The sequence below is a fragment of the Dicentrarchus labrax genome, unplaced genomic scaffold (genome assembly GCF_905237075.1).
Source record: "Dicentrarchus labrax unplaced genomic scaffold, dlabrax2021, whole genome shotgun sequence".
NCBI classification, from domain to species: domain Eukaryota; kingdom Metazoa; phylum Chordata; class Actinopteri; family Moronidae; genus Dicentrarchus; species Dicentrarchus labrax.
In genome coordinates, this window is record NW_026136708.1 from 3,726,890 (window position 1) to 3,745,402 (window position 18,513).

Here is an 18,513-nt window from a genome sequence, read left to right on the forward strand (position 1 = left end):
AGAAAAAGTCCTAAAAAAACAGCTCGCCCTAAATCATCGAAGGTATGGGAATACTTCAAATTTAGTCCCAAACGTAAAGGAGTGGTTATTTGCGCTCTTTGGCAATGTTGGGAGCATCTGGGGTGGAGGCGCCCCGTTGTCGCTGGTGGAGGAGACGGTGGCAGGTGGGCGCTGGCGTTGGCTGGGTTGGTTTCAAGTTTGTGTGGTGTGTTGTGTGGCTTGGGCTCTGCTGGGTTGGTGGCTAACGTTAACGTTGGCTAGCTACTGGCGCCTAGACAGCTGTGTTTAGTTAACGTTAGTTATCATCTAATGTTGGCTTGAATGGTAGCTGGCTTACGGCTGCAGAACACAGCTATCTATAGTAGCTAGCGTTGGCTGGCGTGGGCTTTGGCTGCTGGCCTGCCGCGGGCGGGCTGCGCGGGGGGGCATGAGATTGATTTGGCCAGCGTTGGGGCTTGTTGTTGTTGTCTCCTTCGCGAGTGGCAGTGAGATGCGTTGGTTAGCCTAGCACCACCAAAGTGCACAGCTGCTAGATCTATCTAACGGTAGCAAGAAGATCGCAGTAGCTTTTAACGTTATCTGTCTAACGTTAGCTAACTCACGTTAATCGTCCAATTAGTCGTTAGATTAGTCGACTAATCGATAAAATAATCGCCCGATTAATCGTTTAATGAATAATCGTTTACCCCCAGCCCTAAGATACAACAACCAGCAAATCTGGCGTCTAACCGTCGAACCGTCTGAGTAAGATGTGAACATATTCTGGCTCTACGCGGTGTCACTCTGATGCCCGACATCCCCCGTCCTCTTCTTTCCCCTGAGTCTTGGTTGGAGCCTCTGTGAATCACCTTGTTGCTGTGTTCCCTGTCTTCAAACTGACCAAAATAAACCCTTAATTCAGCCCAGTTAGTGGAAATATTCTGGCTCTACAGCCCGTTCCCGCTGAGCAGCAGCCCTCATTCTTCTGAGGCAGATCATTAAATTGGATAAAAATAGCCCAAAACATTGTCCAGAAACACACACCGGCGTTGGACAATCGCCAGTCACCAATATATTTATCCATTCGCCCAACTCTAGGCCCTACTAAGCACCATATACTCTGGATACTACATTTCCCACAATGCTGCATTTCTTTATTGAACTCTCTCTGCATGGTAAACGCCTATGTCTGTTCTCCACACCCCATTTCTGTATTGGTCTTTATGTATGATCATTTGTAGTGTCCAAACCCAAGGTAATGACACAGTTATGACATCATCAGTTAGTTAGTTAAGGAGTACCCCTTTACACAACGTGTCAGGGTGTAAGGAAACGTTTTGGTTGTACCTTCCAACGAGCACAATCGGAGGTGTGTGCTACCTCAGGGGAAGCCAGCAGGGGATCTCGTCCTTGTTGCTGCACCTGGTTCAGGTGCCAGTAGGTGGTCGAACTGGGTGGTCAGTGTGAACCTCCCCCGACGTCATTGACAGGTGAACTGAAGGGGCTGGTGATCAGGTTGCACAGGTTGTCTGTATACCTCCCCCAGGCCATCGGTATTGTTAGCAGTGACAACGACTGCAGTGTATGAGGAGCTAGTCATACCTATGTGTGAGTAACCAGGGACGGCCCAGTTCTTGTCCCGTCACATTGTGTCTGGCTGTCTGTCCCGTGCACCAGGCAGATGATGTTGTTTATGGGCAGTGCGGCAAGACATAGAGACAAAGTTGGTATAATAAGAGGAAGGCTGGCAGCACTAAGACTGAAATTGATTCATGCATTGCTGAGCTGCTGAGGTAGCTCAAGACAGAGTGTGTGTGTGTGTGTGTGTGTGTGTGTGTAAGCAGCAGTGTTCCGTCAATGTGCCAGTGCTGCACTTTGTTTCCTCTTCTGCTTTTTGTGTCTTTGTTGTCGTATTTTCCTAATGGCAAACAGGAAAAGCAGTTACACGAGACTGGTTGTTTGTGTGTGAATGGTTACAGAGATTGTCCACAGAACCACAGAAAGACACACACACCGGCCAGATGTATGCATCTATATTGCTGCCATTAGCTTAGTGCACTCTTCCCCTGACATGTTGAATAGCATCCATGGCAGTAATTGTCCTCATTGGTTTAAAACCGTGGCTGCAGACAGTGCCGGGTCGGCTCGGTGCAGAAGTTTGTGTTGCTCAGTTTTCACTCACCTTCCATTGGCTGTCCTGTCTTCCATTAGTTTCAGATATCATATAAAAGCCTTATGAACTATGTTATAGTGGAGGGTAAATATTGTAGACAGCTCTCTGTTTGTGGTCAAATATTTCCAGAGTAACATAAATCACCATGGCATGGAAACACTGTGTAAAGTTACAGTAAATGGGTGTTACTTCAATATACAAGGCACTGTGTAGAAAATGAGGGATTAATTATTAACATCTATGTGTAGGGTTGCAGAGAGTGTGTTTCTTGGTTACTGTTGCTAACCTAGCTGGTTAATATAGAACTTTAAACTAACTTTTAATTCAGACTATGCTGGGTAAACCAAAAAACAAACAAACAAACAAACAACAGCCTCACAGGAAAACCACAAATTGTATTTTTAAAGGATCAGTGTGTAGGATTTAGTTGCATCTAGCAGTGAAGTTTCAGATTACAACACCCTCGCCTCACCATCCCATTTTAAGCGTGTAGGAGAAACTACGGTGGCCACAAAACTCACAAAAAACTCCAAAGGCCCTATCTACAGCCTTTCTAGATTGTTTTCCAGTTACGTGCTACGGTAACACTGACGACATAAACTGATATGTGCCAATATACAGCTAGCTAGTTAGAAAGACAGTTGAGTAATAACATGTTTGCTAAGTCAAAGACAGCACATTTAGTGTTATGATATTCTTTCAAAGTCACTGAAATGTTAATTGCACATTATTAACTATTAGAGTTTCAACAACATTCAACATTTGAGTTCCACTCAGAAATTGGAAGCTGTTAAGCTTCCAACGTTCACACTGATGTCCCTCAAGTGTTACTTTTCCTTGATGTTATCGCTATGTATTGTACGGTAGCAAAGTTTGACATGATTTCAGCTTTATGGTCTGTGTTATATAATGTAACACCTCTGCTCTGTACCCTAAAAAATGTATGTTATATTTCATAAACGTTTAATTATTTCTCATATTATGCTACTTTTTAGCAGAGGCCAATTTTATTTTCAGCCAGGCAGTCCACACACGCGTATATGTCAGAAGACGGTGATGTTAATGCGAATTCATGACAGCCTCTAGGTACGGCACTGCGCTGTATGTTCATGAATTTGCAGATGTAGAAGTAGGTTCCTGTTTACCTAAAAAAAAAGTTATTAAGCTCTTTTCTCTTGACTTTTAGGATGTGCTTGGTATTTTTTAATGAGCCTCCTTCCCCAGACAAAACAAAATCAGCGCGGTGGGCTACGGCATGAAAAGTATGAGCGTCCTATATTAAAGCAATCAGAAAGTTCCTGCTTAATACCACAGCATGCCTTTTCTTCCACAGCCTCGCCATAAATAGCGAGTGATACACCTCAATTATGGTAACGTTCAGGGCATGCTGTTCCAATAATCAAATTCTACAAACAAGCAGAAAGAGCCACGGGGGTACCATCCATTGTCCTGTAACAAGCAGAATGTTCCCATTTACTGCTGCGTGCGTTCTCCACCAGCGTCTCACTTTGAACGTTGATGTGAATGAATGCATTGATGTTACTGACGCAACTGAGTTATGAGCAGCGTGTCTAGAACATGCTCTGATGTTTATGGATGAGGTTCTGGGAATGAACACAAAGAGCAGAATGGGTGGAGTGGTGAAAGGGCAATAGAGCGGTGAAAGAAAGGACAGCTTTATTCTTATTAGCACTAATCATAAAATTAGTTTGTCTTCCTTTGATTGTTTAATTAGGAGCGGTTTGTGGGAAATTTCTTTTGGATCCCGCTATCCTCCTTGATGTCTTGAAAAAACGCATTGATCCCAATTTTCTCAGCAGCCGATTCATTGAAACGGAATGTCCAAAGAATTAAAACACACCGAAACACACTATATTGGTATGATCCTAAACTATTGCTTTTGTTCAGCGGGAGATTTGGTGCTCATGGATGACCAGCATTCACGTGCGTCATCAGCAAAATTCCCCCCTCAGTGCATCACTTCAAACCTACCAACCCTGTTTACACTGCATGCACACACACACAAGCTGCTAATCTTCATTCACATTTGTGTGACTACACACACTCAGCAGGGAAGAACACACTTACACACACATTTCTGCACACAGATCCACATTTTGTCTGACCTGTCTCCATCCATGTGTTTCTCTCCTACCATCTGTCGCTGTGTGCTTCTCCCTGCTTTTTATTTATGCTATGGTGAACCTACACACCTATTATATTCTGTTTGAAAGTGTTTGCATGTCTGTGTGAGATCGGGCAATCACAGAGTCATAAATTCTTGCAGTGACTTGGCTTCAAGGCATGGCAGACTATGTGCTAGACTTTGAAGTACATACAGGTGATTGGGAGGTCCGACTTTATTCTCCCACCGGCTGTATGTAAACACTGTTTTATTAAGGAAAGTTTACTAGATGTCTTTTTCCACCAAATTAGCTCTGGTTCTTGAACCGGTTCCATTCAGGACTCTTGAAATCTTGGTGTTATCTAGTGAACCTGCCATGTTCCCACCAGTTTAATCATTGTAATCAAGGGTGCGTCATCAATGGAGGGCATTGCACAGTGCATAACGTCTTGTAGAATATGACACGCCCACTTCGAAAAGCACTCAAGTCAAGGAAAACATGCTATTTTTTTGTTCCAGGTGGGAACCAACTCTCGGGTTCCGAACCAATTTGCCTTGAAGTTAGGGCTATCCCTAAAAAAACTTGACTAAACTGCAGTCAATAAGAAGAGTATTAGTCCACCCACTTCTCATTAGTCGGATAGTCGCAGAAAGTGACTTTTTCTCTTGTAATACAGGGAGTTACTTACCGGTGCACTGTTATGTAGCATATGCTGCTGCCACTAGCTAGTTAGTGGTCCTAGCTGTAGTACCGGGAGTGGTTTGAATACACCAGCACCGTAAGAGCTAAATAACAGCAGCTCTGACCAGGACTATGACTCCAGGGGTGACGAAGACATGGTGGGTTCAGACAGCGGATGAGTTTAGGGAATGGAACCAGTTCCTCCTACTAGGCCTTTGTGCTTCCCATTCCATTTGGTAGAAAGAGGGTTAGTTTGTGGGTAACAGCAGACATATTGGCTGTCATCATTTCTCTTTTGGTTTTACCATTTTTACAGCTGAGCACCAAAGAGTGCCGTTTGCTCCTATTGGTCAATAGAGCCAAACACGTTGTGGGAAGTTGTCAAATTAGGCAAGAGAAGGCAAGAAAAAATAGGAACATGCTAGAATGTTTGGGGCGGTGTCCCGGATGGTGTTTCAGGTGTCTTTTATGACTCAATACACATGAGCAATCATGCCTCCCAACGCTAATTTTCGTTCCCGTCACAACAGCTCTGTTGGGTTGGGCCGTTGTTGGTTGGATGTTGCGTCCTGGCATTAGCTACTGACTCACAGATTGAGATACAGAAAGCAAGTGTGAAGTTAAAGCCACTATAAGTAGGACTTTGGACTGAGATTATTGAAATATCTACCTAAAAAAACCCCAAAACTATGTATAATTGATGAATATGCTGTAATCACATAATACGTCTACAACATAGCAGCTGAAATATATAATTCATCTCAATATGCAGTTCACAACCACAGACTGCACCAAGGCAAGGGACTTTTATTATGTTTTTTTGTTCATAACATTTGAATTCTAGCAATGACTTAGCCCTGACAACTCTCATAACAACAGTACATTCAAGTATACTAAAGCTATTACCTAAGAACTTCTTTAATAAACCTCTTTAAAGGCACAATGTGTAGTATCTCACTTTGGTATCCCCAAGTGGTGGCATCAAAAAAGAAACAGGTTCAGAATAATTTGAAAGATGCTGTAACGGAATATAAATATTACACATGGTGGCTTAAACTAAACAGGATGGACAGGATTGAATTGTTTCGGACATAGTAAAGCTCTCTTGGCACTCAAGCATTATTATTGGAGACGGTCCTCCACCAGTCAGGCTGCCTGATGTTATTGCTTTGACATGACTCAGTCAGTGTGTGTGTGTGTGTGTGTGTGTGTGTGTGTGTGTGTGTGTGTGTGTGTGTGTGTGTGTGTGTGTGTGTGTAAACTTAGACATGGGTGGGTTATTCCCCTAAACCCGGTGAGCTGTCGGCTTCCCAGCAGAGGTGAGAGGAGAAGAAAAAAAGAAAACCCGAGTCATTTGTCTGATCAAAACCCCAGTTGTGGTTGTAAAGTGAATGTGCACTGTTTGCCACTCGACTTAAGAGGGACAGGATGAGTCAGGGGAGTGAGTAAATTAAATGCTGTTGGATTAAATGGCTTACTGAAAGAGATATTTCCCTACACATCTCCACAAGCAGATGCATACATTGGGAACCTAAATGGCAGCATCGAAAACTTTGCAGAATCCATGTAACCTGACACACAGCACACTCGGGTCCGCCTGCCTGGCCCATGATGTTTCATACCAAATTGTACAAAGAGAATTCTGAAATTGGTGAACAATTTGTCTGGGTGTATAAAGCTCACTCATTGCTGGTCGAGGCACAGTTTTGGATCGGATGATATCACGTTTTAAACAGAGTGAACAGGAGTCTCAATTAGGTTGCTATGGGAAGCTTTTCGTCTTTCTGTCTGTTCATCCATCAAACCAGCTGTCCACCTGTCTGTCATTCCATCTGTCTGTCCATCCATCCAGCCATCTCTCCTGCTCCTTTGATCAAGAACAAGATACAGTATCTTAACAACTCCTACTCAGCCCTAAGAGGATTTTGGTCTCCTCTTGATTGTATTTTTGGGGGGATTATTATGGATTGGAGGATGACAATTGCATTAACTTTTCTTTGGCGTCCTTTTAAGTGATATTTGCTGGGTTCCCCGGAGGATAATGCTTTGTGACTTTGGTTGTATTTTGCCCATTAGCATATTAACACACCATGCTCTAGGCATTACATTTTTTTTATCTAAAGGCTACATTATTCTAGAAGGACAATAGTGTTTCAGCTGTTTAGCAAATGACAGACCAACACTCACCACAGACAGACACAGTTAGCAACTATATTTCCATCAGGAGTTTAGGAGTAGTCGTAGCAGAAAGCAAACCCCAAAGTGGCCAAAAAAAAAATCAGTACTATTCAATTTTATTGTCAGGTGTAATGAACATGGTGCTTCATTCTTGTTGCATAAAAATATTGTCAACTGTATATTTAAATACCACTGCCAGTTTTTGGATTTCTCTTTAACTTCCACACTTTCTTCTCTTCTTAGCTCTTATATACAGTGCTGGTTGACATCTCAGCCCGGGTTTTGACCACAAACAGCCCAGCTGACCAGCACCTCCTCTCTCCCCGCAAATATCAGCATACCGACCCCGACTCGGGCACCCAGCAGGTCTGCGACAAATGCCCAGCGGGCACCTACGTGTCCGCACACTGCTCCTTGGCAGGGGTGAGGGAGTGCAGCCCCTGCCCTGAAGGCACCTTCACACGTGGCGAGAACGGGGTCCAGCAATGCCATCGCTGTCGGGCTCCGTGTCCTTCAGGCTTCGTTGAGAAGGTGCCCTGCACGGCCACCCAGGGCCGCGTCTGCACATGCCCCCCCAACAGCTTCTTGTTGGGGGATGGTGGCACAGAGTGTAAGCCCCACTCACTGTGCCCTCCGGGGACCAGGGTGAAAAAGCGGGGCAGTGAAACGGAGGACGTGCTATGTAAGCCATGCACCAAGGGGACTTTCTCAGATGTGGAGTCGAGTGCGGTGAGGTGCCAAACCCACACAGACTGCCAAGCTCAGGGGCTGGTGCTGCTCACACCAGGGACTAAATATACAGATAATGTCTGTGGACCCGCTTCTACATCTGTCTCCACAACCGCCCTACAGGTGCCACGACAGGCTGTGCTTGTACAGAAAACCATGACTTCTTCATCCTCTCCATCATCATCAGTGATTGGACCTGCACACAAAGGTGAGAACAGAGACCCTGTTTCATGGCTGTTATCTGTAGTTCATTGATCTCTTTCATATGGCTTTTCAGAGGATGTGGATGTATTTAACTCATTCATTTACGTTGCAACCCCCCTAGTCTAACATTTTTTGAAATGTTCACATCTCTGTTTGTGTATAGATTAAATGAAGACGTTACAATGTTTTAACCTAATGAACTCAAGACATGCTGGGAGAAGCATTTTTTTTAGCTGCCTCTGCCTCCAGTCTCCAGTCTTCAATTTGAGCTAGGCTAATTGCCTCCCTGTCCCACTCACATTAATTTAAACTCTTTCCCTGTAAGAAACCAGCATGCATTTGATATAGATATAAACTTACCCTTTCCTGCAAAATTACCATCTTTTGAAAAGAGTGAAAAAAAAAACGTAAATGAATATGATATTATTATTAATATAACATTTATCTTCAGTTTACTACAGTGGACAGTAGAAGTGACTTCATAATGAGACTCTGAATTCCTTTAAGATTTTTGACATGATAGTTATTGTTTTATATCATGTTAAGATTTTTGTGTACAATGGAAACCATAATACAAAGAGTCTTTATAACTCTTTTTGTAATTACGATATGCATTAATTTTTTTAGTACAGAAGTATTACTAGAACAGTCTTTGTGGCATAATTATATATACTGACTGAGGTGGACACATGGCATATCCCAAATCCATACTACCAATTCATTACATAGGCCTACTAGTTGTCACAGTATACTGTTCTAGCGGTTATACCAAAAACAAAAATCAACATACTTTGCCTTTTTATACCAACAGCAAATGATATAATAGGGACAAAATAAAGTGTATTTAAATTCTTTATACCTCTTTATTCTCACGTTGCTACTGCAGCATCATTACATCAATAACACAGGTCTTTCCTGTGGGAATTCCTAAAAGGAAGGAGAGTCGTAGGCATGGCAACATACTGGTGGCAGCTCCCTATCTCAGGAATGTTACTATTTGTGGTCAGGAGGAGTTATGGGTATTTCTGTCTTCCTCTGTATCTCTCTTTTTTTTCTTTTTCCCTCCCCCCCTTATCAGTGAATGTGAAAAATACTTCCCCTTTGTCTTCCCGTTCTCTGTCCGCCACCCTCCCTTGTCATCTTTCTTACTCTTTTACGTCAGTCCCGTCTGAGTCAGTCAGCCAGTCATTTCGCAGACTCATCCATCCGTAGCCAGTGCAGCCCTCCTCCCCACATAGACCCCCACATCTATAATACTGTCACTACTGTTTGCGTTGGCATGGGATCGATGGCTTCTCAGCCAGTTAATCTGACCCCATATGTGCTCTAAAAGGGAGAGTGGGGGTGGGCGGGTGTGGGTGTTACGCACTTATGACAGTTATTTTTCACCTGTCTTTTACTGTCAGTGGAGAGGATGGGAAGGACCGCCTTGGAAAAGGTTGTTGTAGTCGAGCAAAATGTCTTTAACCACTTTACACAACCATAACAGCAGTGTTAAAAGCCTAACTGTATTCATTATATTCCACTTTATATAATTCACGAGATGTAAAATTGTTACATTGCAGATCTCCTAGCAACCATTATAGCCAGCGAGGAATGTTCAATGTTATATCAGCTGGGTCCAAGAATAGGAGATACCAGAACCTGGAAAACACTGACCGGACTGTACACAGGAGCATGCCAGTAAATACCCATTTATCACAACTAGTTTTGTTTTAGGCATAAAAAGATTTTTTGTTTCAAAGTATGTTACCTTGAATGATAAAAGTGAAGATAAGATGAGAATGTTTTAAAGAGTAAAAGCCATTACATATCTATGAAACCCCCACTATAGACTAGAGCAGTGGCTTTCAGGCTTTTTCTGTCAAGCCCCCCAACAGAAGCTGTTTTATTAGTCATTAACAATAATGGGGGAAGCAAATAATAAAAAAGAATGCATTTTAGTGAAATTAGGGTCAGCATGATAACATCAGCAAACTCTTGTCTCTCTTTTCCCCACATAAATCATATCGATCCAGCTTTCACTCCATATGTTTCCCCTGGTGATCCATGCCTCCCTACAGTGGCTCTATGGGTCTACAGCCATGCTGGTTGAGGTTTTATTCAGCCATTTTAAGTTGAATGCTAATGTCAGCATGCTACCATGTTCACCAACACTGTAATAACATGCTGGAACTTAATGTTTACCATGTGCACCATTTAAGTTAAGCATGTAAGTGTGCTAAAATTGGCTAATAAGCATTAAAAACAGCACAGCTGAGGCTGATGGGAATGTCATTAGTTCTGCAATTTAGAAAATAAAATGAATTTTTGGTCACTAGCTTATGTTATATATATATATATATATATTTATATATATTTTGACCTTATGTTTGTTAAAGATATTTAATTAAGGCAGAATCTGTTAATCAACAGCTGATGACTTGCAGAGGGTGTGTTACATCCCTTGAAAGTATGTTAAAGACTTGCTTCTTGCCAGCCAAAATATCAGCCTCAATTTAGGGATTAGACTGCCACCTGTGTACCTGTCTGCTGATAAAAGGATGACAGGGATTAACAGGCATCCAAGTGACAATCCTAAAAAGCAGCAGTCCATTTATGATCTAATGGCATTATACAACACCAATCCCATTAGCAGCAGTACATAGGCACAAAGTGAACAGCAGGAAGGTGGTAGCGGCCATATTGATAATCAGTGGAGGTTAATGACGCACTAATATCGACTGACCATTACAGTTTGTTCCCATGCCTGAAAAGCACTGTCCCTGCTGCTGTTTACTTTAAACAGGACAATCCTACTTGTTCTTTTCTCATTTCAACAGATGACAGATTAGTTTGGCTGTGAATCGTTAGCCCATTTGACCAATCCCTTTCCCCATTTAAGTTTTTTTCAAATAATTCGTACAACGGAAGCCTGTTAGATTTGTCCTAGTTTAAACTTAATCAAGGAGCAGACTGCAGAATGAGCAATTCAGAGCTTGTGTGCTGTGAGATTACGAGGTGGAGCACAGCTGGGCCTCAGCTCGGTGAAAGGAGGCGAGGCAGCTCGGGTTTTGTTTGCAGTTAAGGGAATACACCAAGGTTTTCACTGATGATTTAGAGTGGTGATAACATAGAGACCCAAAACAGGTAACTCTCAATTAGATCTTTCATTTCTAATCCTGTGTCACTCGTTTCAACATAATTTCACATTATGCTGACCAATCAAGTGCAGTGAGTGTAACTGACTATGCCATTTGTACGTCACTTGAAAGTCAAATGAATAATTGTAAATGTAATGTGAATGTCAGTTTTCCTGCTCACTATGCATCTTGGGCTAAGTTGGGGTAAGTCGGCAGGAAGAACAGAAGCGTGAAAGGAGATGAAAGGTTATTCCTCCTTCTGTTTTTGTGCCGGATTGCTAGCATGGATTAGAGTGTTAGGATTCCCTCCCGTGATGCCTTCTGTTTTCATTGTCTGGGTTAAGCAAATCTCTCAAGTGAGTGAATTTAATTCCCTCTCTCTGTGCTGTCTCTCATCTCTTACGTCTGTACTATCTTCTCTCTTTGCCCTCTTTGTTCTCTCTCATCTCTTTTCTTCTTGCTTCCTCTATCTTTGTCTCCATCAATCCCTTGCTCTGTCTTCACAGGCACCTACAGCCAGTCAGCTGCCATTCAGCTGAGGGGAAACCTGGATGGGGAAGACCACCGTGCTGAGCGGCAACTCCTCAGCCGGCCTGGCACTCCCACCCCACCAAATCATGACCCCCCACGGACTCCACCGCTCCTAGCCCAAGAGCACCAGCAGGAGCAACCCAATTCTGACCCTGTGCCAGGCCCCAGCAAGAGGGCGATGGAGGGTCTGGAGGGTGCTGAGATAGTCAGGGTTGGGACAGGTATAAACAAGGTAGCCGGGCAGGGGAGTGGAAGTGGTGGAGTCTCCAGTTACTATAGGCCCACTCGTAGGGGGTCCCCAAGGCCGAGCACCCATAATGACTTTGACATCAACGAGCATCTCCCCTGGATGATAGTGCTGTTGCTCCTGCTGGTGCTGGTGGTGATTGTGGTCTGCAGCGTGAAGCGGAGCTCTCGCGTTCTGAAGAAGGGCCCCATGCAGGACCCTAGCAGCATCATGGAGAAGGCAATTCAGAAGAAACCATCTGCACCTCCAACGCAGGTCAAGGAGAAGTGGATCTACTACTCAAACGGACAGGGTAAGCCCTCTGTTACCCCATTTTCCACCAAGGCAGTTTGAGGGCTGATTCAGAGCCGGTGCCTTATCTCGAACTAGTTATCTGCATTCCGATAGCTAGAGAACTGGCTCTCAAGCAGGTTCCAGTACAGCACCAACACTTTGCTGGTCTACATCCAATAACCGCTTACAACAGGGGCTTGGGCCCTTGTGGCCAGCCAGCTATGTATTTATTAGCTGTTTGTTGAGCTACTAATTAATGTTTTTTAGTTTTCAAGTTGAACCAGCTCTGAAGTGGCACTAGGTTTGAGTTGGTGGAAAAGGTCTTTATAATGTTTAATTTCAGAGTGGTCCTAGTAAAGAATTGTGGGAAACATTTTGGTACAAAAGCGCTCTTCTTAAATTAGCAAAAAGTCCATTATAGAACCTCCTACAATGCTCCATTGAAGATAACATATGAGTTTATATGTGTACAATGTCAATATCATTGTGACGTCCTTAGCAATATGCAAGCCTCCGATATGCCCCCAGAGAAAGTGTCTTACCACAGCTCTGCCTACATCTGCAGCTAACATGGGAGGTCCTGGACTTTGAGTTGCATACTGGATATCCCAGTCTGGTGTAATGACATGCGTTCGTTCTCCTCCTGAGCCATGTAGAACCATCTGTTGATGCGATCGCACCAGTGTGGGTCCAATCAATTCTGCCCCACAGCACATGTTGTGGAGGGCAGTGGTTACACAAGAAAGGACGTGACCCTGTTGTAATACCACCCTGCTGTCACTATCCACCCCAACACACACACACACACACACACACACACACACACACACACACACACACACACACAGGTTGCTTTACTGCTCTCAGTTCTTCAATTTCATCTTGGCGTCTCCTTCCTTTCCTCATCTGTCTTGCTTTCCCTTCTTGTTCTCAGTTGCTTCCCCCTTCCTTTGGCACTTCTCTGTACCTTTATTTGCCCTCATTTCCTTTTCCTGTTTGTTCTTTTACTCAGCCTTTTTGTTTATTGCTCTCTGGTTTCATTCACTGTGGCTCATTCTTTATTAGCTCTTCTTGTCTCCAACCTTCTTATCTCCTTTGTATACCTGCTACTTTGCTACTTTATTGGCCTGTCTTTCGCTTCATTGTATTGTTCTCTCTACCCTCTTTTGTGCTGCTCTCCCTAATTCCTGTGTCTGCCTGTGTTGTTTAAATTTTGGAGTTCACATCTCTCTCTTTTGCCCCCACACACTCCACTTAGCTTTGTTGAGACTATGGCTATCAACAGGTAGAGTACATTTTCTCCCCACAGCTGGGCTCTTGATTTCACACTGAAAGAGACCCAAACCCAGGGGACACCTCCTGCCTGAGGCACTCAATTCCCACTTTGAAACTCTGTATGTGTGTATGTGTGTGTGCGTGCTGTGATAAAGCTGAGCCACCCGCCACCCTCTCTCTGCTCCCTCAGTGCCTGACCACAGAGAACTGGAATAATCTGGTTTCAGCTGCATCAGGGTTGTTGTTTGGTTGGCAAGGCACATTGGTGGGTCAATCGGCTCTCTTACAGGGGGACAAAGGCATATATAGACAGAAGGAAATTAAGAGAGAGAGTATGTGTGTGTGTGTGTGTGTGTGTGTGTGTGTGTGTTTTTTTTTGGGGGGGGTTAGATGGGGGAAGTGTTGTATTGTACTGTTGTTGGCTATATAGAGCACACAGGGGGCTTCCCTGCCGTTACCTAGCAGCCGTTGTTAGCCCAGATAAGGTGTCTGACAAAGAGAGGTATGGAGATAGAGAGAGACGAGTCAATCTAAAGGAACTTTTTTACATCATATAAGATAAATGCTGTCGTTACGCAAAAAATCCGATAGTTTACTGTACTTTGAATGCAAATGCATTATTTAAGAAATAGCTTTCTTTAAAGCTGCACTAATTAATATTCTTATATTAATAGTGTATCATATAACTATGTGTAATGTGAGCAGCAGGCAGGTGGTGAACATAATGGATTTAGCAGTTAAGAGCCAAGGGTTGAAACCAAAGCAGAGCTGAAAGGAGAGTGAATATTGGACTGAAATTCATCCGATCGTAAGAAACATGACTTCAGTTCAGTGCCAATAATGCTCTCTGTCTGCTGGATTTGTAAATAAGTAATTCCTAGCTTAGGTTTGTCATAATCATTTTATAAGTTGGTGTTAGTGTATTTACAGCAATGTGGCCAACAGATACCACTTAAAGCAACGTAATTTACTGTAAAAATGAGCAAATAACCAAAGTAATCAAACCATTAGTGGGAAGATTTGCAGCGTCTATCGGCCTTTACACTGCACATCAGACTTCATGGGAAATCATCTGAATTGTGTTTTAACAGTGCTTCTCACTCCTGGTCCTCACAACTCAGAGCTTTTACCTGAGACAAAATAGGTAAATTGACATTGGCCTTTGAAAACTCCCGATGCCCATCACACAAAACAATATATTTTGGTTTACTATCTCTACAATTAAGGTTTGCTTAAACTTAGGCAGAAAAGGAAAGCTCTTGGTCATTGTTAAAAGAAACTCACTTTGGTGTGCCTCCTTAGTAGAGCTACACAATTAAGGCCAAAATGATCATCATAATTATTTTCATCAAAATTGACTTCACTTCCAGTGAGTAGCTTACTTCAAAATAAAAGTCAGCTTGTGTTTTGCCAGTTAAATTCTCAGTTAAATGAAGCTGCAGCAGTAGGAAATATTCAGTTTTCGTTAGCAGGAACTTAATATTTTAATAAGCGAGGGACTTGCAGTCTCCAACCGCAATGGACACTGCACACGGCACACTGGACCTTTAAGCATTTAGACACAGTGGTTTTTTTTTACATGTGGTCTTTCAGGCTGCCATTATGGGTTAAATATGGGGAAAATAAGTTTAGATGAAACTCAGTTCTGTGTTACGATCAGTGTTAAAGCCTTTTAGACTTTCCGGCATTTACAGACAGAATTTTAAACTGACCTTTTTACATTTGTGTGTGTGTGTGTGTGTGTGTGTGTGTGTGTGTGTGTGTGTATGTGTGTTCTCCCGATGGATGAGTAATCTTGTGCCCATGTGTATGTATTTACGTGGAGATGTATGTATGCACATGCAACCCAAATAGCCATTTTACACCGCTATTTACTCTCTGGAACATAAAACAAAACAGCTTCTTAATCCTTCCAAGGTGCGTGGCTGGCTCCCCTTGAAGGTTGTAATGCCCCTTTACTAGAGCAGTTAAAACGCACGGGCAATAAAGGAAAAAGAAGAAGGGAAACGTCAAAGCACAGATCACACACATACAGTACTTGGCATTTGCTCAGAGCCGGTCAGGAAGTAGTGAAAACTGCTACTCCCCCACAGCAGGGCTGAATGGGGCTTTCCAGGGCCACAGGCCAGATTTTTATTGCACAGGATCTGAAAAACGTATTTGTTTATCTGAAACAAGGACACAGCAGTAAAATTAAATAAAAGGGAATCACAAAAATGTTGTATAAAGGTTAGATTGAGGCTACAGTAAGCTGACCGTGCTGTTAGAACCACCTTTGCTTTAAATATTTGTCCTCAGCACAAACAACCATGTCATTTTGTCACTTATAGTGTTATATTTGTATTATGTGGCTGTTTGCTGCTCTAGATTCAACGAGTATGCTTCCAACAAAATGCTTGTCAGAACGTCCCACTGTGTTTTAAACAACCTTTCAGATGTTGAAATCACACTGTGATTGGTCAGGAGAGCAGAGATGAGAGTCAGGGTCAGGGATGAGAGGCAGGGTTTGAATCTTGATTCATATTTAATCAGCACTGTTTGACAATTGGATATGAGTTTGTGTTGTTTAATGTACCAGGGAGCCATGAAATATGATCCAGGAAGTCCAGTTTGATTGATCGAACAGATCGATTGAGTTTTAAGGTTTATCAAAAGCTAGAACACTGAACAGCGGTTTGGAATATGCACAGAGAGGATTTTACAACTCTGGAAAGTTATCATGGCTGCAGCTATTTTAAATTTCATCAATGATCTTGAGGTAAACAGTGCAAATATGGTGTTCATGTCACAAAGTAACCTACCAGGAATGTGTTCTTGCATGTATTTGTCTGGCTAATGCAGAGCCTTGCCAAATGATGTTGTGATGCGGCAAAAGTTCAACCTGGTTCAACAGTTTTGCCGTTGCACTCTGGGTTGGCACCTCAGCTGCATCACCAGGCTGGCTCCATCCGAATGAAGTAGAAGGCCACATTTTGTATCGCTTCTGTCGGTCTGAACACAACATTGGGGTCAAGGCTAAATCGCGAGCCATCAGCCATCAGTTGCTTTCCATTGTTGGTGTGTTCAGAGTTGCGAGTTGAGCTGCTCTCATTGGACAGTTTGGACTCGTAACAGGAAACAATGGCGGCTTGCCTGGTCATGCATGATCTCGTTTTACAGCTAAACAGTACACTAAAATATGATTCTGAAATGACTGAAGTGAGAAATAGCTGTAGTCTCCAAGTTGATTTCCACACCTCAGGAAATGAATTAAATCCTTTCCAGTCTTAAAGGTAGCAAATTAATCCAAAACTGTATGGAAATGTTAAGCATTAATGTATGCAGTGTATGCAGTTTGTAGTTAATGGTCATAAACATGGAAAAACACCATAATGGTCTTTAAGAGAACATCAGGAAGAGACAGGTTGTTCTTGGTGTGGTCACTAGCCATATTATTTACAACATATATTTCCAAAGTAAGATGCAGATTGTAAAGGAAAACATGAAGGAAAACAACATTCTACCTGCCCACCATCCTCCCTCGTTAAACATCCACACCGTTAATAATGCCAAGTTCCACATCCAAGCCCAGCGGGGAGCCACGTGTTAGAATATATTGCGCTGTGCAGTACCAGGGTGGGCCGAGGTAGCATGCTCTCAGTTCAGCCTGGGTTTGATTGTGAAGAGCAGGGTTTGGGGGGGTTGTTGCCTGTTTGGAGGTATACAGCGCCTGTTGTGCTCCCACTAAGCCACACACACGTTTCACCAATTTAACGTTGTGTGTTCCCAAATTGGAATGAACGTGAGAGGTCTATGTGATGTGATTAACAGAATGGTATTTTTAAAGATGCTGACGCACACAGCACCCTGCTTCGCATCATGTTACACACAATAACAGGGTGAGACCACTTGTTGGATCCATATGTTTTTTTCCTCACTGAAAAATTTCTTATTTGAGTGTTTGATTTGAACAAAACTATATTATTATTCAAGAATCATGAGTGTCTCTCAATGTAACAACATGAAAGAGTTCTAAAATGGCCATAATTAGTGTTTCATCTTCTGAAGAATCACATTGTTTATATCAGGTGCTGGACACTTAAGTACCCATATGCCACAGCTGGGTTTTGCTAAGAAGAAAAGGCCAGCCATAGCTGTGAAATTAGACGCTTTGCACAATCAGAATGCTGTGTCATTGTAATCTGGTCTGCACAGCTGCTGAATTGATCCAAAATCCAAAAAATGAATTAGTCCAAAACCACCTTCTTCAAAGGACAACATATCACATTATTTTTCTTACTGAAAAGTTACATTCTTCTGTGGCATGAGCAGAGTGGGCATCAGAGCCACTGCCACAAGTAAAGGCGTTTGTGGGGTCTTGCTCAGGAGTGAGGGTGGGATGGAACAAGAGATTGACAGACTGATTGCTGCAATATCAACAATAATGCTGACACTGTTACCAAACTGTTGTGGTGATGAGGGAGCTGAGCCTGAAGGTAAAGATCTTTATTTACCAGCCAGTCTACAGTATATTAAAACCTTCACATGTGGTCATGAGCATATGGTGATGACCAAAAGAATGTGATTGTGGATACAATAGTATTGGTTTCTTTGAACGGTGCCTGGGCTCCAGAGACCTTTAGAGATAGTGTGAGGAGCACAATGTGTGCTTCTTTTGTGTCAATAAAAGCCACTTGAAATGGTTCTGGCATCTGATTAGACCTCTTTGATGCCTCCCCTTAGAGGTTTTCTGGGCGTATCTAACTTGAAGGCGATGATAGGTCAGACCCAGAACACACTGGGCCTCTGGATCCTTCAGGAAGAACTGGAGGGCATGGCTCGAGCTACCTGTCTTTGTCTGCTACCACTGTGGATAAGGAGCAGTAAATGGATAGATGGGTGGATATATGCCAGGTGGAAAGAAAAGAGGAGTAGCAGTGAGATCCAAACTGACTTGCAGTATCAACTGAACTATTCGTTCTGATGTAGTAAACCCCAGTTAGAGGGAGTTGGAGT

The 18,513-nt window shown here is 43.0% G+C and overlaps 1 protein-coding gene across 1 annotated transcript in view; it reads left to right on the plus strand.

Moving 5' to 3' along the window:
- Positions 1 to 18,513, plus strand: part of tnfrsf21 (tumor necrosis factor receptor superfamily, member 21) — a 48,162-nt gene that overhangs the window by 5,970 nt on the left and 23,679 nt on the right. Inside the window, exons 2-3 of the mRNA XM_051408917.1 lie at positions 7,381 to 8,074; positions 11,699 to 12,262. Coding sequence (XP_051264877.1) covers positions 7,381 to 8,074; positions 11,699 to 12,262 — 1,258 coding nt within the window. The remainder of the gene's footprint in view (positions 1 to 7,380; positions 8,075 to 11,698; positions 12,263 to 18,513) is intronic.